We start from the raw sequence: 25,108 nt of genomic DNA, 5'->3' as shown, positions 1-25,108 counted from the left end.
TCAGCCTACAGAATGGGAGAAAAAATTTGCAAATCATGTATCTGATAAGAGACTTATATCTAGACTATATAAAGAACAATTACAACTCAACAAAAAGACAACCCAATTTTTAAAAATGGGCAAAGGACCCGAACAGTCATTACTATTAATATTACTATTGTACTTTTTTTAGTTTTATATTTTTGTATTAAGTTATGTTCATTTTTTTTAGACGTGATGCTATTGCACACATAATAGACTACACTATAATGTAAACATAACTTTTCTATGCACTGGGAAACCAAAATATGTGTGATGTGCTTTATTGCAGTATTTGCTTTATTGCCGTTGTTTAGAACCATATCTGCAATAATTCCAAAGTATGCCTGTGCTTTTCTGCCTGCTTATGCTTCAGTTTTATTATCTTCTCACCCATCTTTGAGTTTACTAATCCTCCCTTCACATTTGTCTAATCTTATGTTAAACCCATAAAATTGAATTCTTAATTGCACTTGTTACATACTTTCATTCTATAATTTCCTTATACTTTTTAAATAATAGTTGTTAGTTCCCTGCCAGAATTCTTTTGCTTCTCATTTAGTCGTTGAACATCCAGTTAATTATGTTAAGGTCTTTGTGTGTTAGCCTCAGCATCTGGTTCTCTTGTGGCTCTTTTTCTCGTCTGTTTTTTTGCCTAATTTTTGGTCAGGTCTCATCTTGCACACGTGATATTTTTGATTGAGTGGTAGACTTTGTGTACAAAAAATTTGTAGAGATAATTTGATGCTCTAGATGATTTTTTAATATTTTTTATTGAGTTATAGTCATTTTACAATGTTGTGTCAATTTCCAGTGTAGAGCACAATTTTTCAGTTATACATGAACATATATATATTCATTGTTGCATTTTTTTTTCGCTGTGAGCTACCACAAGATCTTGTATATATTTCCCTGTGCTATACAAGGAAATGTATAATGATTTTATAATTCTTTCAAAGAGGATTTCTTTTTGCTTCTGACAAGCAGTCGAGCTATTGTCAAATCACATTCATTCAATCAAGAATGCAGTGATTGGAAGCTGGGCTTCAGTTTTTGAGAGGCTGATTTCTTTTTCTGGTCATTTTGTCTCTAGGCTGTTTTTATTTGGGACCCTTCCAAAAGTCTACGGTGTTTAACATGGACTCTACTCTATATTAGGCTCAAAATTCTACATTTTTTTTTTCTTCTAGCTCTCTGACAGTAATTGAAACATTGCTCAACCTCTCACCCTCTTTCACTTTCAGAATCAGCTATCATTTATATGAGAAAAGCAATTTTAGTACCAGACTCAAATCTCTTGATTACTGTCCTCTTTTAAAACCTTGCCCTGCAAATTATCACTATTTGAGCTCTCTCTTGCCTTCAAACAGGTTCTTTAAAACTATTTTGTTTAACCTTTCCATTTGTTCCAGTTGGGAACATAGAGGTTCAGAATAACAACTCTACTCAGAAACAGAACTCCTTTTAACCCATTAGTGTATTTTATGTTATATTTGACATGTACAAAGTAATATATATAACATTTATGGAGCTTGTTTTATAATAATATAGTGAACACTCATGAACTGTTAGCTCCAGGTTTTGTTACTTTCCAAAATTTTCTTCCTGTTTCTTTCCTGCCCCAAGTAACCACTTTGTTGAATTTCAGATTTGTTATTCTCTAACTAAAACAGATCATCACTTTACCATATATTTATCTTAAACAACGTACTTGTTTACTTTTACTTGTTCTTAAAGTTTATAAGAGTTACAATACACCATATATAGTCTTGGGTAACTTGATTTTATCATTACACATTTGTGTTTTGGAATAATTCTTGTTATTAAATCTAGCTGTAGTTCATTCATTTATTACTCTGCCTTATATCATTCTGTGAAGTATCTCATAATTTATTCTCTTAATGAATATTTGGAATATTTCCTTTTCGTTCCTCTTTTGACAGTGCCCTTCTGAGTGTTCTTGTAGAAGCCTCCTGATACATATGCGCATGAATTTCTCTAGGTTACAGTCACACGAGTGAAACTGATGAACATTAGTGTGTAAACATTTAACTTTTCATTTTATTACTGAATTATTCTTCAAGATAGTTTTAAAACTTATTTTCTTTTCAGTAGTGTATATCCCCTGTTATTGTCAGATTTCTCGATTTTTGCCAATCTAATAGATAAAAAATAGTGTCTCAGTGTAGTCTTAATTTACATTTTCCTGGTTACTAATAAAGTTTATTTGTCTAGTCATTCATGTTGCCTCCTTTCTGAAATTCCTTTTGATGTCTTTGGCCTTTTTTTCCCTTGGGTTGTCTGTTTTTCATAGGTAATCCTTAAACTCATTAATATTTTTTCAGGTACATGTTGAAGTACCTTCATAAAATGCATAAAATCTCATTTATGGTATGCCTTTTTACTCCCTTCATGGTGTACTTTGAACAAAAGTTGTTAATTTTAATGTAGTAAATTTATCATTCTTTTCTTTTGTGGTTAACGCTTTTTATGTCTTGTTTAAGAAATCATTCCCTATGACAGTGTCATAAAAATAGTCTCCCATATGTTGTTCAGAAAGTTTTAAGGTTTTCTTTTCACACATGAAAATTTTAATCCATCTGGAATTGATTTGTTTGCTTTTTAATGCTGTGACTTAAGGATTCCATTTCTTTTTGTTCTCCATTAGGATAACTAGCTTTCCCAGCAGAATTTCCTGAAGGATCTTTCCTTCTTCGCGTCGTCTGCAGTGCTGCCACTCATATCACGTGCAGCCTCTGTTCTTTTTCATTGCTTTGTTTGCTTATCTACAAGATGTCTTTTGGTCAAGTTTTATTTTCTCTGTAAAGAAAATTTTTAAATTCCTCTTACACAACTTTGTTAGGTACTTCAGTTTTTAAAATTATGTTTAATGTTTGTGGTTGATTTAAGGAATTATTTTGTAGTTTTAGTTTTATATCCTCCTGTCTTGCTAAACTCTTCTCTTTACTTTTAATCAAAACTATGAGGAATGCCAGTTTTGATTATTTTCTTATCCTTGAATATTTTATCTCTGTATTTCTTTATATTTATTTGTACATAGGTTTTCTTAGATTTTTTTCATTGCAATTTTGTCTGTCAATTTTTGAAAGCAGTATATTCAAGTCTTCTGTGATGATGATGTTTTTGATATTTCCTCTTTTTCAAAAATCATTTTTGTTTTGGCTTATTCTGATATATTCTGCTAGTTGTACAAATGTTCATGTATTTTGTCTTATAATGTAAGATTAAAGAAAAGTATGTCAATATCCTGTTTACATCAGTATCCCATTTAATGCTTTTCATCTTGACTGGTACATTTGTCCATCCTGTTTTAGATTTTCTCTGTCATTGGTTTTGTTGCATCTGTTGTGGTTTTATTTTATTATTTTTTAACCTATCTGACTGACTGTTGATCTTACTTACGGATAACTTTTTTTTTCTATCTGTAAAGGTTTATGCTGATTGAATTTTTCTTTTTAACTACATATTTTAGTGGAATGCATTTTTGAATAATTGTTTCAGAATGGCTTGTAATTTGGAAACTCTTTCTGTCTTGAATACTAGAATTCTATTTTTCAAGTTACTTAGCTGCAGAAAATTCAGAACGTTGGTTTTTGGCATCTAGTCTTGCTGCCAAGATGTCTGAAGTTGATCTGGTCCTTGTTCCTTTTTTGGTACATTCCCCCCTGGAAGCGTTTGGATTTTTTGGATACTGTTACTTCAGAAATTTCATCAATTATGTTTCTAATATGATTCTTTTCTCATTATTTCCACTTCATCTTCCGAAAGCACTTCTCAACTGGAGAATTGATTTTTCAGCTATATGAACACAGTTCTGTGTGTTTGGGGAGTTTGCCTTCTGGATATTTGGGCTACCTATCCTGTTGCCAGAGAGTTACCTGAGGTGCTGTTTGATTTCCATAGTCTGCCTCTTAGAAATCACTCATGTCAAGTGGAGGTAAAAATGTGATCTCCAGTGTTATAGGATTGGGTTCTGCTTTTTTGTCACCTTAATTTCCTGGCTGCTACTGCAAATTCACATCTCTTGATATCAGTTTATCATCTGAGGGTTATATTCTGTGATTATGCTGAAAAAAATGACACTTTGGAGGGTGTTTCCTTCTGTCCTTTTATGGAGATGTAAGCTCTCTATCTCTGTTAATTTCTTTTCTGTATATTTTTGTTATTCAAATTTTTCCTATGGTTTTGGTTTTCTTTCAGACCCCTTTTGTTTTCCAGCCCGGCTAACTGGGATGTGTATGTGTGTGTGTATGTGTGTGTGTGTGTTACCATTTTGGTTGGATTAGGTAGGAATATACTACTGTGTGTTTTCTGTTACTTCAACTACAAAACTGTATAATTTTTCCCTGCTCAAGATTTTTTGCATCTACCTATCCCTTTGTTTAAGAATGGCAGCTGACCCTTGAGCAGCATGGGGGTTAAAGGTGCCAACCTTTAGCATAGTGGAAATCCTAGAACAGTTTATAGTCAACCCTCTGAATGAGGTTCCTCCCTATCCAAGGGGCGTCCACTATTCAACCAACTGTGGATTGTGCATTACTGTAGTATGTGTGTATTTAAAAATCCACACATAATTGGACCTGTACAGTTCAAATTTGTCTTGTTCAAGAGTCAATTGTAAGCTTTTTGGCTCCATTGATTTTTATCCTAGTCCTTGCCAGCTGCCTTAAATAACTGAAACATTAATCTTAAAGGGGGAGAGGGTGGTGAGTAAGGAAGTATATGTAAGTGGTTAAAGTCAGTCCTACCTCACACCTAGAAAGAACCAACTGATTATGGAGGTATAAGGTGTATATATGGTGCTAGTGAAGACGTACCTTTCAGCCTTTTTGAGTGAGTAACAGAAAACATAGTCATATATAATGACTGTCACTGCAGAAGATAAACATTTCATTCATTCTCTAAATAGTTAAACAGGAGAATTTGTATTTATGTTTTAAAGTTCTCAATTTTTGTTTAGCTTCCAGGAAAAAAGACAACTAAACTTTGGGTTCCAGATGAAGAAGTTTCACCTGAGACAATGGTCAAAGTGAGTGATGTGCATAGATCTGTTGATTTTAATATATTTAATATACTGTATTAGTTTTACAGGGGTTAAAATATGTATTTTTGTTATAAAGTTTCAGCTATTAAAATCAGTCAAGTTTTTATGTTTATTGTATGACGTTATCCTCTGTGTTGTGAAAGTGTAGGGCAATAATGGGAAACTTGAGGCCTGTGGACAGCTACACACAATATAGTTTGAAAAGAAAAAAAGAGTTTGAAAACTTCCTCCATGTTGCTGCTTCCAAGATATTAGCTTTTTAATGGCAAAAGACAGTGCTGCTTTTATTATGTACCTTCTCCTGTTGAGTAAAAATGGTCATCCAGGTTTTAAGACGATTCATCTTTTCCATGAGATTTGATAAACCTTTTGTTTTGATTTTTTTAATTCAACCTTTTATTCCTTGAGTTTAGGAGTTACACATAAAAGATTGTCATCACTAGTATAGACAGCATTACTTTATCACTAAAACCATCTGTAGTCTATAATGTATACCTCATCTCAATCCACTGCCCAGAGTGTGAAGACCAGGAACAAATATATTAAATATTGTTTTTTTTCTAATTGTAATTTCTTATAAGTCATTTCAGGATGTGTGTGTATTTGTTTGTATTTTATATTATGAACTACTTTGTCACTTAATTACAGCTTCAGATTCTGATACTCTCTCTGTAGACTTGGAGGGCCTTTCCTTTAGCATCTTTGATTGATGCTTGATGCTTCTGAGTTCCAGTATAAACCTGTTTTCTCAGCATTGGCCTCCAGCAGCAGTTTTCTATGGTTGAGCAGCACTGCACTAGAAGGCAGGCTGCCTGCACTTAAGTTCATGCTTACAAAGTGGCCCAGAAAAGGGATCTTAAGAGTGTCAGCTACATACCACTACCCATTTAGCTCCTGAGCCTCCAATCTGTAAAAAATTAAGATATGTGAAAAAGAGATAATATGCACCCCTTCGAAAATGGTTGTTGCACACATTATAGGCAGTAACAGGTTTTAAAGTGTTTAAGTACTTCATAGTTATAAAATGTATTACAAATACAAGGTGATATCATTGCTCAGGCACAAAAGATTGAATATAATTTGCTCTTGGGAAGCTTTCTGACTAGGGAAGCTAGCATGATTTTTCTGTAGGTTCTAGAGGATAGAGTGTATGCTAGGGAAATATTGGGGAAAAAAAAGCAAAAACAACCAGGTTTTAGATAAGTCATTCATTTGTCAGTTGCTTAGGGGGTGAGACATCTTTAATTTAAAACATATGCAGAAAATAATAATTCTTCTTTTCTTTTCTAAAAAAGCATCCATTATAAAAACATTTATTCATTTTTTAAGGCTGATATAGAATTTCTTTAAATTATAACAATGTTTTATTTGTCAATTTGTATTTTAAATAGATTCAGGCTATTAAAATGATGGTTCGATGGCTACTTGGAATGAAAAATAATCACAGTAAATCAGGAACTTCTACTTTAAGATTGCTCACAACAATATTGCATAGTGATGGAGACTTGACAGAACAGGGGAAAATTAGGTATGTAATTACTACTTTAGAGTTCTTTAGATTGCCCAGTATTTCAGCACCTCGTGTGATTGTTAATGGTGGTTTCTTTTTTAAAAAATATGTAGTATTATTTAGTAGGAATGTTATATTTTTATTATAATATGCCTTTGTATAGTTAGTTACTTCAAAATGGCCATACATATGTCTGGTGCAGGGTACTGCTGTATACTCGAAATATTTTGAACAATAGATGTTTACTTTTTTTATTATCTAATGTGAAAATGTTAGTGTACCGATCAATAACTGATGTTTTACATTCTGGTTAATATCTAAAGGAAAAAGGATGGACTGGATAGAAGGCAGCTTACTGAATCTATTTCTAGAAGTATAAATATATGCAAATTTTTAAAAGGGTACTTGATTCCACTTATTTGAAACACACATACTTTTGTTTGTTTCATTTGAAAGTTTAAGTATAGTATAGTGATTGAAAACAAGGACTCTGGAGCCCAGATTCAAATCATGGCACCACCACTTACTAGCTAGGTGGCCTTCAGCAAGTTACTTGAACCTCTCTGTACCTCAGTTTTCTCATCTATTAAAACAGAGATGATGATGATACCTATTTCATCTAGCTATTATGATAATCAAGTAAGTTAGTATATTTAATGTATTTTTTTAAAGCACTGCCCAGCACAGAGTGATTAGAGGTATTGATGGTGGTAGTGGTTATTATGTCAAGGTTGGCTAAAATTTAGACATCTTTCCGGTTTGAAAACACAAGTGCCATTTATTGCCTCTTATTAGTAATAAAAAATGAGTGTAACTTTTCCCCCTTAGTATATCCAACTTTCTTTAAGACAAAATATAACCAGTGACTACCAGTTGCTTTGTCTCTTTCCATCCTGTTTTGCTCATCCTGTATTTTTTGTGTAGGATGGTAACAGTAGTAGCACATTTTTCTCAAACAAATCAAATAAAAAGAAAACTTTGAAAACCATGTGTAATTCATTTATTTACCTTCTTTTAGTCTAACTAATTGTCTTCCCCTTCTACTTTGTAATTTATGTGCTAGTGTTCAGGATTTATATAATTGGAGAAAAAAATTTCCTTAGTATTAATACATTTTGTCTCTTAAACTTGTTAATTGCATTATTTATGTGCCTATTTAGATCTCATCTCACCTGTTTTTATTCTTAGTATTTAATAAAATCAAATGTGTACTTGAATTGTACAAATGAATGTGAATTGTATTTGTTCTGCATTGTTAAGCAAGACTTTATATAGAAACCTGATCTTCAAAACGTAGTTGTAAAGCGTCTAATTATAACTATTTTTTTATTTATACTAAATAAACTGCAACAGGAAAATCAGACCTTCCTTAGCAGTGGTTGAGTGATTTACCTTATAATAACTACTTGGAATATTACTATTGGTAAACTGAAAAAGCACCTCTAGGACATGTAACTTCAGAACTGTATTAATGCTGGTGTGCATTCAGTCAGTATTTTTACATAATCCTTCAAAAGGTAAAGGAAGAGACTTAAAGCAAGTGAACCATTAGATCTTAGAAGACTAAGACTTTTCTTGAAGTCCCTCTCAGTACTGTACATATGATAGACACATATTTGTTGTATGAGTATTAAATAATGCTCTTTACTATGGACATAGGGGGTCCTAATTAAGGAGTTGTAACTTTCCCTCACATTAGTCCAGGATCCCTATAATTTTTTTCAAGATCCCTGTAATTCATGTAATATGTCACTATATTAGGAAGAATTGATTAGATATATTTACCAATCAAGAATTTCCTAATTGTTGAAGTATGTCCCATTTAGCAAAAAATTTTCTTTCCTTAAACTTAAAAAGAGGCTCTTAGTAATATTTTAAAACTTGAATTCTAGCTAAAAATAGTAGTGTTTTATCCACTACACCTGTTTTCCTCTTTTGTACTTAGCACCATAGTTTTTGTTGACAGATTAGCAGGTTGTAGAACATTTGTATGCATAATCTATAAGTAAACACATTTATAAAAAAAAAATCCATAGTGGAAGTCTTAGAATCGAACAACTAACCGTACAGATAGATTTGCTCTAGGCTTGGCTAAAAGCTATTTTGTGTAGACAGAGAATTAAATGATTAGCATAGACTGATGTTCAGGAGAAGAATTTCTAGTATTAGATACCATCTTCCAAAAGTTAAGTAAACATAATATGGTTTTCAATACCAAATTGTTTCCTACCCCCCCCCCTTTTTCTGTCAGAGGAATTTTTATAAAATTAGATATACAAAGTAGGGATGTTTTTGTGTAGACATTTAGAAATCTAACATTCTTCCTTGCTTATTTTTCAGTAAACCAGATATGTCACGCCTGAGACTTGCTGCTGGGAGTGCTATTGTGAAGCTGGCACAAGAACCCTGCTACCATGAAATTATCACATTAGAACAGTATCAGCTATGTGCGTTAGCTATCAATGTAAGGAAAATGGCTGTATAGAACATGACTTTGTTTGGTCTTTGACTTTTAGGAAGAAAAAGTCCACCATGATACAGAGATAAAAATCATGAATGTTTGTGTCTCCTTTTGGAAAATTTATATATGAGACCATTTCAGAGTTGTAAAACTTTGAGTTTTGGGTTGCTAACATAGTACAGTTAGTTCTTGTTACTTGCAGTAGTTCTGTTCTATGAAGTCACCCCAAGCACTGAATAAGCAAATACTCAACCAGTGCTCACAGGGACATTAACACTGAACTCATGTCCAGCAGCACTGTAACTCATGCCTGCAGAAAGCTAATGTGACACATATTTTCTCCATAAGGCACATCACAGCCTTCTTGCTCTTAGGAACACTAACCAGCACTTCAGCACTATGCTTAGGAGCTATTTTAAACAACAAAATAACCAACAAAAAGTACAGAATTGTGAGAAATGTGGCACTAAATAGACTACCAAAAGGATACTTGTTAATGAGAGCTGAAACAGTAAGGGAGAACATTGCCCTCCCTGTGTGACCTCAGCCGGGACACGTGTCAGGCAACTCAAATTTTTGCTGCTCGCGAATGACCATGGAAGTGCAGCAAGTAGTGTTTGGGGTTTACAGATAAGTTTTAGTGAATAGGTGAATTCACAAATTTATAATGTGTGAATAATAAGGATTGAATGGATTTAGTTCTTGAAAGAAAATGTGTAGTTATTTATAGTTTTATAAAGACATGGTATAGGTTAATTTTACGTCAAAGGCATTCTTTATTACTCAGAGCATAACTAAGAAAATTAAAGAAAAAGAACTTTTATAATAGTAAATATGATATTCCATTATGGATTTTTCATTTATAATTTGGTAATTTTACACTTAGTTTTCCTATTCTTTTCCGTGCAGTCTAATTTATAAGAATTTGGCATTTATTTCAGGGATTTTAATTTTTCTCTCCACTCCTCTCTTCTGTTGCTTGTTGCTGCATATGTATAACCCCTAGACATAAACAATCATCTGTTTTTAAATTGTAATTATTTTGTCAATTTCTGGTACTTCAGGCTTTAAAACAGCTATTCCAAATCCTGTTTATTATTATGATTTATTTTAATTTTGGTGTTGTTATTCAGATATTATACAATTGGAAAAATAACATTGGGAGAACCCATAATTTCCCTGTTTAGTCTTCCCCTTTAATTTTGGAGAAAATCTTACTTTGCAATAAAGTAATAATTGTCTTAAAAGTATATATTAAGTTTCTTAGCAAACAGCCTATGTAATTACTGTTTTCCAATTGGCAGTACCTGCAGTTGACTTATCAGATTCTTGGTTTAGCATTTCTTAAGGTATTGGTGCTGTCAGTTGTGAAGTAGAAATTTAAGAAAAAAGGAAGAAAGTATGGAAATATGTCCAAAGAGATAGGCTTTGTTTGAAACTCCTTAAGTATAATAAGTATATGCACATCATTGGTTTAATGTCCACTATGTACAAAAAGCATGCACACTGGTTAGCTTTTGGAGGCTTTCTTTTCTAGCACACTATTTGTTATATATTATTACCTCAGTTACCAAATTCCCAAGGTGAAAGTTCAGATTGCCTGAGTTTAAAGATTGTTTTGGAATTCTGTTGACTGTGGAACATGTGTTAGTGATTAAAAGTTAATTATTAGCACATTCTCACAACTTACAAACCTATGAGGTTATCATATTCTAAACAAAACTTTTCCTAATTCTGCTGTTGCTTTAAACCATATACCCATCTCTTCTTTTTAAACTTCGAAAACTCAAGAAAGAGTAATCTCTTTACCTCTTATCCTCTCATTCCTCATCTTTTGGCATTTGCCTTTACTGTTTTCTGAAAATGCTCTATGAAAGTCCCCAGATCCATTGATCTTAATCTTCATGGTACATGTCCTTTTTGCATCATTTGACACAACTCATTGTGCCTTTATTCTAGAAACGCTCTCCTTTGGTCTTTGTTTCCTGATTTTTGTCATATTTCTCTGACTACATTTTCTGGCCCTTCTCTTCTCCTTTAAAGATATGTTCTGTGAGGATTTGTTCATGACCAACTTTTCCACTTGCACATTCTTGTTTGGCCATGTCATTTTCTATTCTTTGGCCATGTAACTCCTATTCTAGCAACATTAACTTTTCTTTTCAAGTATCTGGTCCAATGCTAAACAGAAATTTCAAACTTTCATGTATTGTTAATGTAGGACTAAATGCATACTCTATTCTTTTCTGACATGTAGAACCTCACAGTAAGCATCAAATAAATATGAATGCCATTTCTTTGATCTAAAAACATAATTTACGTTTGACCATTTGCTTGCACTTAAACCTTGCTGCAAAAGTCAGATTATTCATACATACCATCTTAACCATACTTACTGCTGTAACCCTCATTAGCTCTCACCTACACTATTGTGAGACTTTCTCTTTTGTTGACTACATTTCCATATTACAGTGCTGATCATGTTATTCCCCTGGTCAAAAATATGTAGAGGGTTATACTCCTAAGAAAGAAAAAAATTCACATCTATTTTACAACTTGCCATACAAGCCCCTCTAATATTTGGACGCAGATACACATCTTAAAATTTTGTTTAGCACACTACCCTCTACTTACTCTCATTTCTGTGAATCTGAGCAATTTTTTTTTCTTTTATGTACCTGTAGTTTGCTGCCTCTAGTTTTCTTCTCACCTCTCATTTCTACACATCCAGATCCAATCCTTTCTGCAAATCAACGCTCAGATGCAATCTTCTCCACAAAACTTACTATTATTCTTGTAGGTGGTCTCCTTTTGATCCCCTACAGATTTTACCTGTAGTCCTCTGATACATACATGACTTGTGCTTAGATATTTATGTGCCTGTGGTTTATTTTTCTTAACTTGAGTTGAACTCTTTAAAGGCAATATTGTATCTCAGAAGCCTTACCATGCATTTGAGTAGAAAGTAAATCTGGAGGGATAGAAATTCAATAATATGAATCATAAAATTATTTAAGAATTGCTTAGGTATTTTAGAATTTGACTGCAGTTCTTTAAAAATTCACTGTGTACTGCTATGTGCTGTGCGTTGTTTTGGGTTCTATAAATACAAAGATGAATCATGGCTACAACCCTCAAGAAGATGATAACCTCTTAGGAGAACAGAAAATATAAATAAGTACTAATAATACAGTGCAATACAGAAAGTAATTGAACTATTTACAAGATAGTAGAAGTAGTTCTGAGGGATAATTTGTACTTTAAAAGGCCACTGAAAGTGAATTTATTTAAGATACAGATGAAAATTGATTTCTTAGTAGTGAATAAAAGCTTTGATTATCTAGGGGGAAAATATTTTGTAGTATTAGACATCTTATTTATGTTGAACCAGTTATTGGCTATAACCATAAACATGAAAAAGTATCAAGTGTTTGCTTTTTTGAGAGTGTATTTTTCCTGATAAAAATTTTATCACTCTGTCCTTTACTTCACATTTTTTAACCTAGTTGAAAGGGTAAATCTTTGCAAAAAAACTACAAATGAAATAAACATTAGGAGACTTCCTCAGTTCCCAGGAGAAAGCTTTTAAAAATCTCTATTCAGATGAGTCTCTTCTAATGTTCCTGTTGTGTCGTTATTCTTGTCAGTTTTCTCATCTTCTGCTGTTAATTTTGTCAGTTGCCTTGCATATAATTTAACAGTTCTCTGACATAACTTTGATGACTTTTTGAAATCCTGCTACTTGTGCCATGATTCACAATTGACTTTGTACTTAATTTGCATTGTATTACTTGATCCTCATTGATTAGTGAGAGAATGACAAAAATATGGTGTTGGTTGCAAATGCATCTAAGTTGGGGGGGTGTTTGAGTGGTGGTTAATGTTTTTGTTTATTTTTTTGAAGTATAGTTGATTTACAATATTGCATTAGTTTCAGGTGAAAAGCATAGTGATTCAGTTTGGTTTGGTTTGGTTTGGTTTTGCAGATTATATTCCACTATAGATACTGGGTATAATTCCCTGTGCTATATATATAGTAAATCCTTGTTGCTTGTCTATTTATGTATAGTAGTTTGTATCTGTTAATCCCATACTCCTGCTTGTCCCTCTCCTCTTGTTTAATGTTTTAATGAATGATCTGTTCATTTGTGAATATATATGTGATATGTTTACTTTTACTTAATACAGTTTATAATTGGATATTTTCATAGTAAATAATATGATAATGAAGATTCCTCTCTGCCATAAGGGTGATACTGAAGAAGGAGTGAGATAACTTTATTTTGTTGAGTATGAGGGTAGATAATAGACAATATTTCTGTGAAAGCTAGACTACTTCTTTTTAAAGTGGATATTTGATATTATAATAAACTGAAGTTTAAATTAAATGAAAGAAGATACAGAAAATAAGGATTTAAAGATAAGGGCAAGATGTTATGACCTGGGTTTTGAAGAAAAACAAATAACATTGTAGATTGAAGAAATAGTGCACATTAAGTTGCAATAATATGAAAAATACTACACCTTGTGTTCACTGGTGGAATGTAAAGTGTAATTATGAAGGTCTTTGTATTTCATAGAAGGTCTTTATGTGTCTCATGTGTGGCTCAAAAGTCATATTGAGCTTTTCCCTGTAGTTTAGGAAAAATTCTGATAATCTGTGTACCAGACATTGCGCTAGGTTTAGTGGCACAAAGATAAATAAAGACGCAGTTCTTGTCTTCAGGAAATAAGCAGGGATGGGTAAGGCACATAAGCCAGTCATTTTAATCCTGTGTACAAAAACATGCTATGCTGGAGATCTGCGCAGATCGCCAAGAGAGCACAGTGGTGGGTGGAGGGTGAAGATTAGGCAGTGATTCTGGAAGAGAGAGGAGCTGTCATTAAAGACAAAGAGGACTTAGCTAGGATAGTGGAAGCAGGTGATTTAAGACAGCGAGTTTAGTGTGAAGAAAGCAGGGACAGTGGTAATGAACAGATTGGTTCTTTTCTAATTACTGAAAGTAATGTGTTTCTGAACTTGAGTAGTAACTCTTGCCTTCAGAGTTGTGCATTTTAATCTGAATAGTTTTTAAATGATGAAACTAAAATATGTAACTTGGACAATTTTATCTTGCTCAGTAAATGAAAAAGTTAAATATGAGAGAGTGTTCCAGCTTTTTTCTCATATCTTATTTGTTAGGATAAATTTACATTTACCGGTTTTACTTCTTTTAAGAGTACCTTCAATATTTTCTAGCACATGTAGTTACTAGGGTCCAGGTGATCACTCCAGTCTTGAAATTAGCTTGTCACAACATCTCAGTCTTATGAGCAGAAGCAGTGGTTGTGGGTAAATTTGCTATGTTTACCCTTCTGGTTACTTGATTTGGCAAATTTATATCTGAAGTTGTTACTTAGTCTTTGGTGCCATGTGGATAATATGTGGAATAATTATGTCTCCACAGGATGAATGCTATCAAGTAAGACAAGTTTTTGCTCAGAAGCTTCACAAAGGCCTTTCTCGATTACGGCTTCCACTTGAGTATATGGCAATCTGTGCACTTTGTGCAAAAGATCCCGTAAAAGAAAGAAGAGCCCACGCCAGGCAGTGTCTGGTAAAAAATATCAATGTGAGACGCGAGTATCTGAAGCAGCATGCAGCTGTTAGTGGTAAGCGTTTATGAAAATGAGAAGCGTACTTTTCCATCCTGCCAGTTTCAGTTTTATAGAACACAACATGATGTTACTGTTTATTTATTATATTCTAATTGGCCCTCATTAAATAAGACATTATTACTACTATTCAGTAACAGCTTTTCCCCTTAAAAGGTCATTTTAAAAATACAAATTCAAGAGTATTTAAATATCAACCCTTATATCTTTATGTAACTGACTAAAAGGCCAAGGGAAATAAACAGTGACCTTGGAGGTACTTTTAATGAAACAGTAAAATTTACATTTATATAGATTGCCTAAATACTATCTTTAAGTTTAAAAAACTTTAGTAACTCTTGCCTTCAGAGTTGTGCATTTTAATCTGAATAGTTTTTAAATGATAAAACTAAAATATGTAACCGGTCTTCAGTCTTTTTTGGTTATCCTCACCTGTAACTGACATTAATATCAGTTGCTTGTGTGCCTTTTTAAAATCTGCTCACTTTACACCACCCACGCTGTTAGCTTTTGTGCCTCTCCAACTTTTATGACTTGTTTACAGCATTAAAATCCATTCAGTTATGCAAGTCAGAAATCAGAGGCATTCTTCATGCCTTCTTTCTTCCTTTCATCTGTCACCAAATCCTCTTAATTGTTCTAGTAGGTATCTTCAGTGTTTCTCAATTCTCCTACCCTGCTACATTTTACTTGTATTATCGTATACACTCCTAACTAGCTCCCTGTTTATAAATGTTTCCCTGCCTCTGACCCACCTCCAGCTGTGCCACACCGCTATCAAAATTATCTTTCTAAAACAGATCAGATCACATCACTTCCTTGCTTGAAATACGTGTTGATACTTTATTGCTCATAGGCTCAAGTTGAAACTCATTAGCATGGCCTCTTATAGTTTACTCTCAGCCTGAGTTCTAAGCTTTCTCTCTAGCCACTCCCTACTATAAATTCTGTGTTCCTTGTACTCTATTATTTGAAATTTGTGCAGCCATCTTTTTCCTCTGTTGTCAGCTGTATCTGGAAAGTGCCTCCCCCTTCTGGCCAAACAAATAGACAAACAACAAAACCAGGGAGCGTGATTTGCCCTTTTTCAATCCTTTAAAATAATTTTGGTGTCTCACCATTGGGACCCTGTTTCTCTGTCCTCCTTCCTCACCTTGGGAAAAATGAGGGCTCTGGAGTCAAATCCCACCTCTGCTGTTTACTGGTTGCGTTATTTTCGCAGTCTGAGCCTTAGTTTCCTTATTTGTAAGATTTTATAATTTTACTCGTTTCTTATGGTTGTTATGAGGATTAATAAGTTATGTATATAAAGCACCTGGCATAATGCATATTCTAAAGAAGTACTCAGTAGTTGTCAGCTATTTTTATTTTAGGGCGCTGTCCACTTCAATAAGTACTCAATAAGTATAGCTTCTGTCCTGTCTATGTTTTTATGTGAGGTCTTTATCTAGTCATATTCATCTTTGTATTTAAAATAGTAAGCCCCAGTAAAAATAGTAGGCAAGGAAAATAGTAAACACTCAGTAGATACTTGATAGACTTGAATTTGAATTTCACTGAATTTTGAACCCTGTTTCTTTTTTCCTTCTATACCTACCTTGAATGAATGATATTACACACAAACTATTCTCTTTTGAGTTCAGCAATAGAAATATAGAAAACTTGATGCCTTATAGACACACATGTATAATACATATATTATATATATATATTATTATGCTCTAGGTTTTATTCTCCTTGAATTCAGCAATAGAAATAAAACGTGATGCCTTATTGACACATATATTATATATATGTCAAATGTATATTATATGTATTATTATGCTCTAGGTTGAACATCTGATTTTAAGTTTTGAGAGTAGGAAATATAAAAGGAATTGTTCAGAATATGAATCCTGGTCTTTTGAGTAAGCTTTATTAAAACTGGTTAGGATTACCATTTCTACCTCTAATGGATATGTTGATATCAATCAAAATATAAAAATATTTGAATTTAAAGTAAAAAGATGTTTCTTTGTTATTTAAAATGTCCTAGAATCAAAGTCTATTCCTTTATATCTGTTCTTCTGTTACAAATGGTATCAAATAGTATCAAGCTATTCCTATTTTGGTACCATACTAAATTAAAGATTTACCAGTTTTTTCATTTTGCTCAGCAGCTTACCAAGGAGTGTTGAACATAGAGTTGCTAATACTAACAAGAAAAACAGATCTTATGTTTCTTAATCTTGAATATAGTTTGGGTCACTTTCCCCCATATCCATTGAAAATTAAAATTTTGTCTTTGTAGTCTCAGTACATGATGCGTTTAGTAGACATTTCAATATTGGACATGATGGATGAATGAATAAACTGTTTGAATTATGGTGTACCTGCACACTAGACATTTCAATATATTTTTCTTCTAGCCATATTGTAGTAAATTGTTGAGATGTAGTATTAGAGAGAAAGAGAATGAGTAAGATTTGGTTTTCTAACCTGGATATTTTTGTTTCTTCTTCTTTTTTTTTTTTTTTTATCTTTTTCAGAAAAATTACTGTCTCTTCTACCCGAGTATGTTGTTCCATATACAATTCACCTTTTGGCACATGACCCAGATTATGTCAAAGTACAGGATATTGAACAACTTAAAGATGTTAAAGAGTAAGACTTTTTCCATCCCATTTTCATACTTTTCTGAAAGTTTTTTCCCTTTCCTGCTGATAATGAAATCTCAATTATAATTAGTTTATTAAATTTATTTCATTTCTTAGGAGTTTAAGGGTTTTTACCTTATTTGTTCTCTTATTTTTCTTTTTTCATACCATCTCTTCATATTTCATTTCTTAACATAGTTTCCCAAAACAACTTAACATAATTATTGTATTACTTTCCAATTTTTCTACCAGTCTGGCATTTCTTTTCTATTGAAATAATACATTAAATGTTTTCATTCTAGTTCTTATCTTTTCCTACTTTTGTCTGAAACACTGTATAGATTTTCATGTGGGGTGAATTAATACTTTCTTTTATTCACATGGTAAGCACATTTTCTTTGCAGTTACTTTCTTCCTCCATAAGGAAGAGAGGATGGTCTAATTTATAATGGGCCAAGCTGATAACCAGGAAACTGCTCCCACTTACTACTTCATTGATGATTCTCTAATTAAAGTTTGTGACACTCAAAATTTATTCAAAGATTCTTGTTGAGAGGCTGAAAGAGACTATATATGCCTGGGTGTGTAGCAGGGGAATATAACAGTATTTAGAGAAGTCTTCATAATACCAGCAGAGTTCTTTAAATAAGATTTATCTAAAATTTAACAGTGAAAAAGCCCTGTTTATGTTATAATAAAGGATGACCTTTGTGGTTTTCAATAAATTAACTTACTATGTCTTTAACTTCCTATTAAAGGAAAATAGCTCTTGGTTTCTTAATTCATAGAAATATTTTATAGTTAAATATTTGAGATGCTTCAAGAGAATAAAATTAAATTACTGATAACTTTCTCATGGCAAGAGAAAAAGCTTTTACCATCTTTTTGCCCACAGTTTCCATTAAAAAAAAAAAAAAGCAGTTAGTTCCCCCCAAATGAATTCTATGTTAGAGTAATTATAACTAATGAAAACTTTTAGCCATCCTTCTTTCTCAGAGAATTTTGGCTTTTGAAATAGAAAAAATATTCTTCAGAATTGACAAAACATTTTTGGCTGTATTTGTAAATTGCCCTAGTAGAGCCATGAGTGATCTTCATTCTGAGAGCCATTCTGGAAGAACTTACCCTATGTCTGAGATCTCAGAGGTCACTTTTTTTCTCTTCTAGAATGATACCTTGTTTCACATTTCTCCCTTCTTCTCCCATTTTTCTTCTCTGTGCTTTTTCTCTGTCCCATTCTGTCTGCATAGTACACAGAGACAAAGAACTTTCATTTTTTTTTGTAATTAACTTTAAAATTGAGGTACTGGAGCTTTCTTTTAATTTTTCTCTCTTTAAGCAAAAATGGTATATGTAGTTGTCAGCCATGACTTTCCCCTCTAATTTATTGATGAAGATTCTTAATTATTGAGTGTAAGGTAGTTAGATTTCTTTGCCAGTCAGGACTACAGTCAGTCCTGAGTATTTGAGGCTTCACTTTATCTATGGCCCATTTATTCTTTAGCCAATCTCCCTCCCTGTTATAGCCAGGGGTTACAATCACTTCATTCTTAACACCATTTCTGTTCTTTTTTAACCCGCCTCCCTAGGAAAATTAGTGAGACTTTGAGAAGGTGTCTTGTGAACTCACACCTGCATTGCTGACATGTTGTAATATGTGTGTGACATATCTTTTTTTTTCTCTGTTGATTTGTAGGTGTTTCTTTTTCATTTTTTCTGCTTCTGTAGTTTATTGTACTTATGTTTAAAATTATTATATCTGTATTTAACAATGAAATTTTTCTTCTTTTTTTCTTGGTATTTTTTAGGTGTCTTTGGTTCGTTCTGGAAATATTAATGGCAAAGAATGAAAATAACAGCCATGCATTTATCAGAAAGATGGTAGAAAATATTAAACAAACAAAAGATGCTCAAGGACCAGATGATGCAAAAATGAATGAAGTATGTAATTCTTTATAAATAATTGATTCCATGTTGATTTTAAGCATTTAACTATAGAGTATCAAACTTCTGTAGACAACATTAGTCTTTCCTTTTAGTAGTAAATAGTATTTTTATTAATAGTAGTTAGACTTACTAATATAGAATTAGTAATAATACTGTTACTAATAAACTAATGAAAATAATAGTCATTGTAGCATTTTAATTTACACTGTTATCCTGAAAACTCCATATTAAATGCATGTTGTAGAATTACTCCTAATTCACAGAATGTAGGATGCCATTAAGTATCTAATTTTTTTAAATACCATTGCAGAAACTGTATACTGTGTGTGATGTTGCCATGAATATCATCATGTCAAAAAGCACCACATACAGTTTGGAATCTCCTAAAGACCCAGTACTCCCTGCTCGTTTTTTCACCCAGCCTGACAAGGTAGTTGTTTTAGAATTTGTTTGTGTAAGTTGAAATAAGATGTATTCTTGGCACTAGGTTGTGGGAAGGTCAGGAAGGATCATTGTCAAGAGCTGGCCCACCACTAACGTCATGGAAAGATCGCCATGAGTGTTAATGATGTGGTTCAAGACAAGAATATGGGCCAAACTGTAGGACACAAGTAAGGTCCAGAGATGAATTAGGATGATCTATAGTGTTTGAATCCAGCATTTTATGCCAGTTTAGGAACACAGGCAAAAATGTGATCAAAGCTTGTAGATGTATGAGTTAATGGCCACTGATCCAGAATGGGAAAGAGAATGCTGGGAGTCTTAAGTTATAATCCCTTGATTGAGATTTGTAACTGGAATGAGGAAACAAGCAGAGAACTGACACTGGAATAGGCCCAAGATCTTGGGAACATTACAGGAATGTTCCCAAACCACTCGTGAAACTCATGTTTGGTATGATACCAAAAGAGATATTTTTTAGAATCTCTTAGAGGTACATAGTGCATCTAAGCCTAGTAAGTTAACTGAGAGTAAGGGAACCACCACTACTTTTTTTTTTTTCCAAATAGCAAAATACCAGTTAAGGTCCTACCAGTGTCAAGAGATAAGAACTCAGACCTGTAGGTTCACCCAATAGCTAGCTAAAAGGGACTGTCTGCTTTTAAGCATTCACCTGGGTATTTTTAAGATAAGGGGACCGTGTGTGGCCTCTTCCCTGGAGGGTATTATTACGTAAGCCTGTACTTGCTGGTGTGCTCTTAGCACTCTAGCATGTTAGAGCTCAAATATGTTGTGTTAATACTGGAGTTAGTACGAGGTTAGTTTAAGCTTATTAAAGCATTTAAAATCAGTGACTGAAATTTTGAGTTTCAACTGAATATTTAAATAAATATGTATCACAGATACAGTATTTCAGTTTTCATTGACTGTGTCCTTTTTCTTTGCTTGTAGAACTTCAGTAACACCAAAAATTATCTGCCTCCAGAAATGAAATCATTTTTCACTCCTGGAAAAGTATGTTTTGAAATTGTTTTAATTTTTATGTAGTAGTTTATTTTAGTGTGATTATTGGCATAATTATGTTATTTTGTATTTCTTTAAAAATTGATGTATCAAAAGAAAGTATAAGTATTAGGTATCTTCCATTTACTAGTAAGAAATAGTTTTATTTGCTGTCTAGATGCATTCTGCAATACAGAACTTATTTTTTACCTTATGATAAAGCCCTGGAGATGCTGATCCTTAAATATCTTACCCTTTATATTAAGATAAAAATATTAAACTAAAAAGACATTTTCTTAGTTCCTTCTGTAGCAAGAGCCTAATTATCTATTTTCATTGTTGACTATGCATTTAATTTGTGTCACTTTCTGTGTAAGTCTTTGCCTCCAAATAACTAAGAAACTTAAATTTATGCTTGCTACATATTTGTTCAAGTGATACTCAGTTTATTATAATCCTTGCTTTGCTCAAGGATAGGCACTTTTTTGTGATTTGTACATTTAAACACTTTGGCAGATGTTATTTATGGTTCTTTACATCTATTTTCTTTTGGCTGTAATCAAATAGAAAGATTTGCATTTTTCATTTCAGCCTAAAACAACCAATGTTCTAGGAGCTGTTAATAAGCCGCTTTCATCAGCAGGCAAACAATCGCAGACAAAATCATCACGAATGGAAACTGTAAGCAATGCAAGCAGCAGTTCAAATCCAAGCTCTCCTGGGAGAATAAAAGGGAGGTAAGTACATAAGAAATATCATGCTTTAAATTTAAGAATTCCAAAAAAGCTGTGAGATGTAAAATAACATAACCCAAAACATTAAATGTCAGTGAATGGAAATCAGTGCATATCTGCAGTTTCCCATTAATGCTGGTAGCCGTTTACAAGTTAAACGTATTTGCTTGCTCATTTCCGATAGGTACTCCATCTTAGCCTTTCATATTTTAGGTCATTGGGGTAATCTGTGTTGTAGACATATAAGCTGGTTTCCAACCTCAATGTCTAGTGATTATAATCCTTTAAATTATGATCCATCCATACAATGGAATATAGTCATTAAAAAAGTGATGAGTATGAGCTAATACGAAGAGTTTCCACATACATTATTGAATGAAAAAGACAAAGAATAGAACAGTGTTAAAGTATTTTTGAGTTTTTAAAAAGGGTTCTTATTTACTTTTGCTTGTATATGTGTGGAAAGTTTTTGGAAGAACACAGCATCTTAATAGTGTCTGTGGCAATCTAGTGTAGGAAGGAGATGATTTTATACACTGGTATGGTTTGAATTCCTTTTTGCCATGTAGATGTGTATAAAGTTTTTTGTTTAAAAAGTAATTTTTGAATGTACTTTCAGTTCATGCTATACAGGAGTTTTTTTTTTTCTAAGAAAGAAAAGAAAATAATTTAAACTTTAACTAGTTTAGCATAGAGCTTAGTATACCATTTGTTAGCAGCAGAGCCTTGTAAAGGGCTAAACTGCCACCATTTATTGATTTTGCTAAGTTATTATGAAAGATTATGCTGTCTTTTGCATTATTTATAACCAGTCAGTAAAGAAGGGAGGAGACATCCTAAAGTGTCTTATCCCATTTCCCTGTAATTAATAAATTGTTAAATGATATATAGTATAAAAGAAATAAAACAAAAATTACACCTATAACTCTTGTTCTAAATTCCTGTTTGAATACATATTAGTGATTAATAGCTAAATGACATCTTCACATCTGTCATTTGGACATTTTTCTGGTGGATGGCCTCTTACTTAACATGACCAAATACATTTCCAGCAACTCATTTCCTAAATTATTGTTTTTTCTCCCTGAATACCTGGTTATAATCAAAGATGGTCTAATTTACCCATCTAGGCTAAGAGCCTCAAAATTGTCTTTGATTCTGCCCTTGTGCTAAGTTTTGCCAATTATTTTCTCTACAATGTTTAATACTTCTCTTTTTGATTATCATCATTTCATTCATTCCCTTTCTTTAACTGTTTTGTAGTATTTGGCTTTTCCCCTTCGTTATTCCTCTGGCTGCATTACATCACTGCTAGATAATCTTTTTAAAATACTACTCTTTTCAGGTTATTCCATTACTCAGAAATCTTAATTGGCTTCTCTTGTTTGCTTTCAAGACAGTTATATGGTTTTACCCTATCCTCATCTCCCACTGTTATCCAAAACATGAATTGTCCCTGCTATACTTTTTCAGGATACTTTTGGTTAAACTTTCAATCTTTGACTAATGAATTTTGTGCCTCCCCGCCCCCCACCCAAATCCCATCAGTTCACCAGGACTGTGTCTAAGGGAATGAGCAAGGCATGTTTGAGAGATCAGTTTGGTTGGAGAGAAGGAATGAGAGAATAATGGTTAGGGATAATCTTGAGCGGTAGCCAGATTTTGTTTGGGCTTTGTGGATAACGTAGGGCATTTGGATTTGATTTTAAGTAAAACTGAAAGATATTGTGGAGTCTAGTGATCTAATGTGTGTTTTTAAAAGATTGCCCTAAGCTAGAACTGAGGTAGAAAAACCAGTTGGGAGTCAGCTAGTAGTAATCTATGGAAGGGATGAAAGGGAGGAAGATGGGAAATAGCCAAATGGTGCTAAATATGATAGAATAAAATTGATAACTTTTGAAAATAATGAAACTTTTCCTCATAAGGTTATAAAGCTATACTAGGGAGCAGGAAAAACTTTTAAGGTTATGTGATTTTAATAACAATTACAAATATCTATATTAAAAGGCTTGATAGTTCTGAAATGGATCACAGTGAAAATGAAGATTACACAATGTCTTCACCTTTGCCAGGAAAAAAAAGTGACAAGAGAGACGACTCTGATCTTGTAAGGGTGAGATATTTGGTTTGATTTTTAAATAGTTATAATAATAATAATTTTACATTGAAACCAGTTAACATTACTCTGAAGTTTGACATCTGATTTTACTTTAATGATTTTAATCACAAATTGGCGTTTATAATTATCCTCTATCGTGTAATTGAAGTATATTTGAATCTCTTGAGTTTATTGTCATTCTAATAAGCAGTCTTTATTCTTTAGGTCTTTGGAATCAAAATGTCACTTCCATATTCACAGCTGCTTGGTTTTTGTGTGTTTTTTTTTCCACTCAATAAATTTAGACTTAGCCATAGAGAAGGAGAATAGAATGAGGATCCTAAAGTTTCCTCCATTTTAGTTGATTTCTTGAGCCTATAGTTACTAAATAAGCTTCCAATAAAGGTAGGAAATGCTCCAGTTTTCATAAAGCCCTTGTTTAGTTTTTAATCTTAATAGCAATGGTAACTTGTATGATAGACATAATTTGTAAATGTCACTTGAAGACAAATTTGACAGTTTTAGTACAGATACAGAATACAGTGAGCATTCTAACACAACCTGATGGCATTAATAATTGGGCATATTTTGATTTTCTAGGTTAGGTCTAATCATTTCTTAAATAACCCATTAGGCTCCCTGAATCAATTTCTTTATTTTTAAAATGCGGATGTTTAGCTGGTAAGATTTATCAGAATAAATGTATTAGCCTAAATAAACTGTTGTTGCTGTTGTTTTATTGTTGTTATAAAGGTGAATATTTCTGATTAAGGATTATCATAATAATAAAAGTTACTGTGTTTTAACCTACTCAGCTAATAGAGGCAAAAGTTATTAATAATCACTTTTGCTTTCTCCGAAACATTACTTGCCCTTCTTGTTTTCCACCGTCCCAATGTTACATATCCCAAGAAGTGTGAATTACTTTCAGTTGATTTCATGTTTCTCCAGTAACTTATTTAAACCAGGTTTTTTTTCTTTCCACATAAAAAATTATAATTCTAAAGTTCTTACTAAATCCTAACTGTACGATAAATTCTGATTTGTATTGGCTGTTTAAAAATGTAACCCAAGCAGCATTAAAAATTGATAACTTAGCCAGAAAGGAATCATGTTACCTAGATTTGTAGAAGAGAATCTTTGAATTGAAAAAGGTAATTATGTCTTCTAGTCCTACTTCTCACTTAGTGCAGAAATTCCTTCATTATCATTTTTGAGAATTGGTCACCATGTGCTTAAAAATGCCTTAAGTAGAGAGTTTATAATTTCTCTCATTTGTTGGAAGCCTCTACTAGGCTACCCACACCAACATACTGCCCCTTCCTTCTCCCCCCCAAAATTAGGAAACATGGTTTTGATTAATTCTTAATGTTTTGTTATCCTGTAAATTTCATATCTAGTGCAACCTTTTAGAGCGTTGCAGAATAATAAAATCCCAATTTTTTTTATAGAACAGTTTTGAATTTCTGAGCTTTTGAGATTTATTTGTATAACTAATGAAGGCCTTTGGCTGTCTTTTGTGTAACATTGCATCCATTTTC

General features: G+C 32.8%; 1 protein-coding gene across 7 annotated transcripts in view; it reads left to right on the top strand.

Moving 5' to 3' along the window:
- Positions 1-25,108, top strand: part of PDS5B (PDS5 cohesin associated factor B) — a 163,850-nt gene that overhangs the window by 127,469 nt on the left and 11,273 nt on the right. For 5 of the 7 annotated variants that reach the window (XM_032496322.1, XM_032496327.1, XM_032496323.1 and 2 more), the window contains 10 exons: positions 5,000-5,068; positions 6,475-6,611; positions 8,934-9,057; positions 14,502-14,706; positions 17,238-17,352; positions 19,154-19,286; positions 19,603-19,722; positions 20,685-20,747; positions 21,327-21,472; positions 23,477-23,582. In XM_032496322.1, the coding sequence (XP_032352213.1) occupies positions 5,000-5,068; positions 6,475-6,611; positions 8,934-9,057; positions 14,502-14,706; positions 17,238-17,352; positions 19,154-19,286; positions 19,603-19,722; positions 20,685-20,747; positions 21,327-21,472; positions 23,477-23,582 (1,218 nt within the window). The remainder of the gene's footprint in view (positions 1-4,999; positions 5,069-6,474; positions 6,612-8,933; positions 9,058-14,501; positions 14,707-17,237; positions 17,353-19,153; positions 19,287-19,602; positions 19,723-20,684; positions 20,748-21,326; positions 21,473-23,476; positions 23,583-25,108) is intronic. The other 2 variants (XM_032496325.1, XM_032496326.1) reach the window with 1 other exon arrangement.

Source organism: Camelus ferus, chromosome 14 (genome assembly GCF_009834535.1).
Source record: "Camelus ferus isolate YT-003-E chromosome 14, BCGSAC_Cfer_1.0, whole genome shotgun sequence".
Taxonomy (NCBI): domain Eukaryota; kingdom Metazoa; phylum Chordata; class Mammalia; order Artiodactyla; family Camelidae; genus Camelus; species Camelus ferus.
This window is presented reverse-complemented; position numbering and strand designations above follow the sequence as displayed.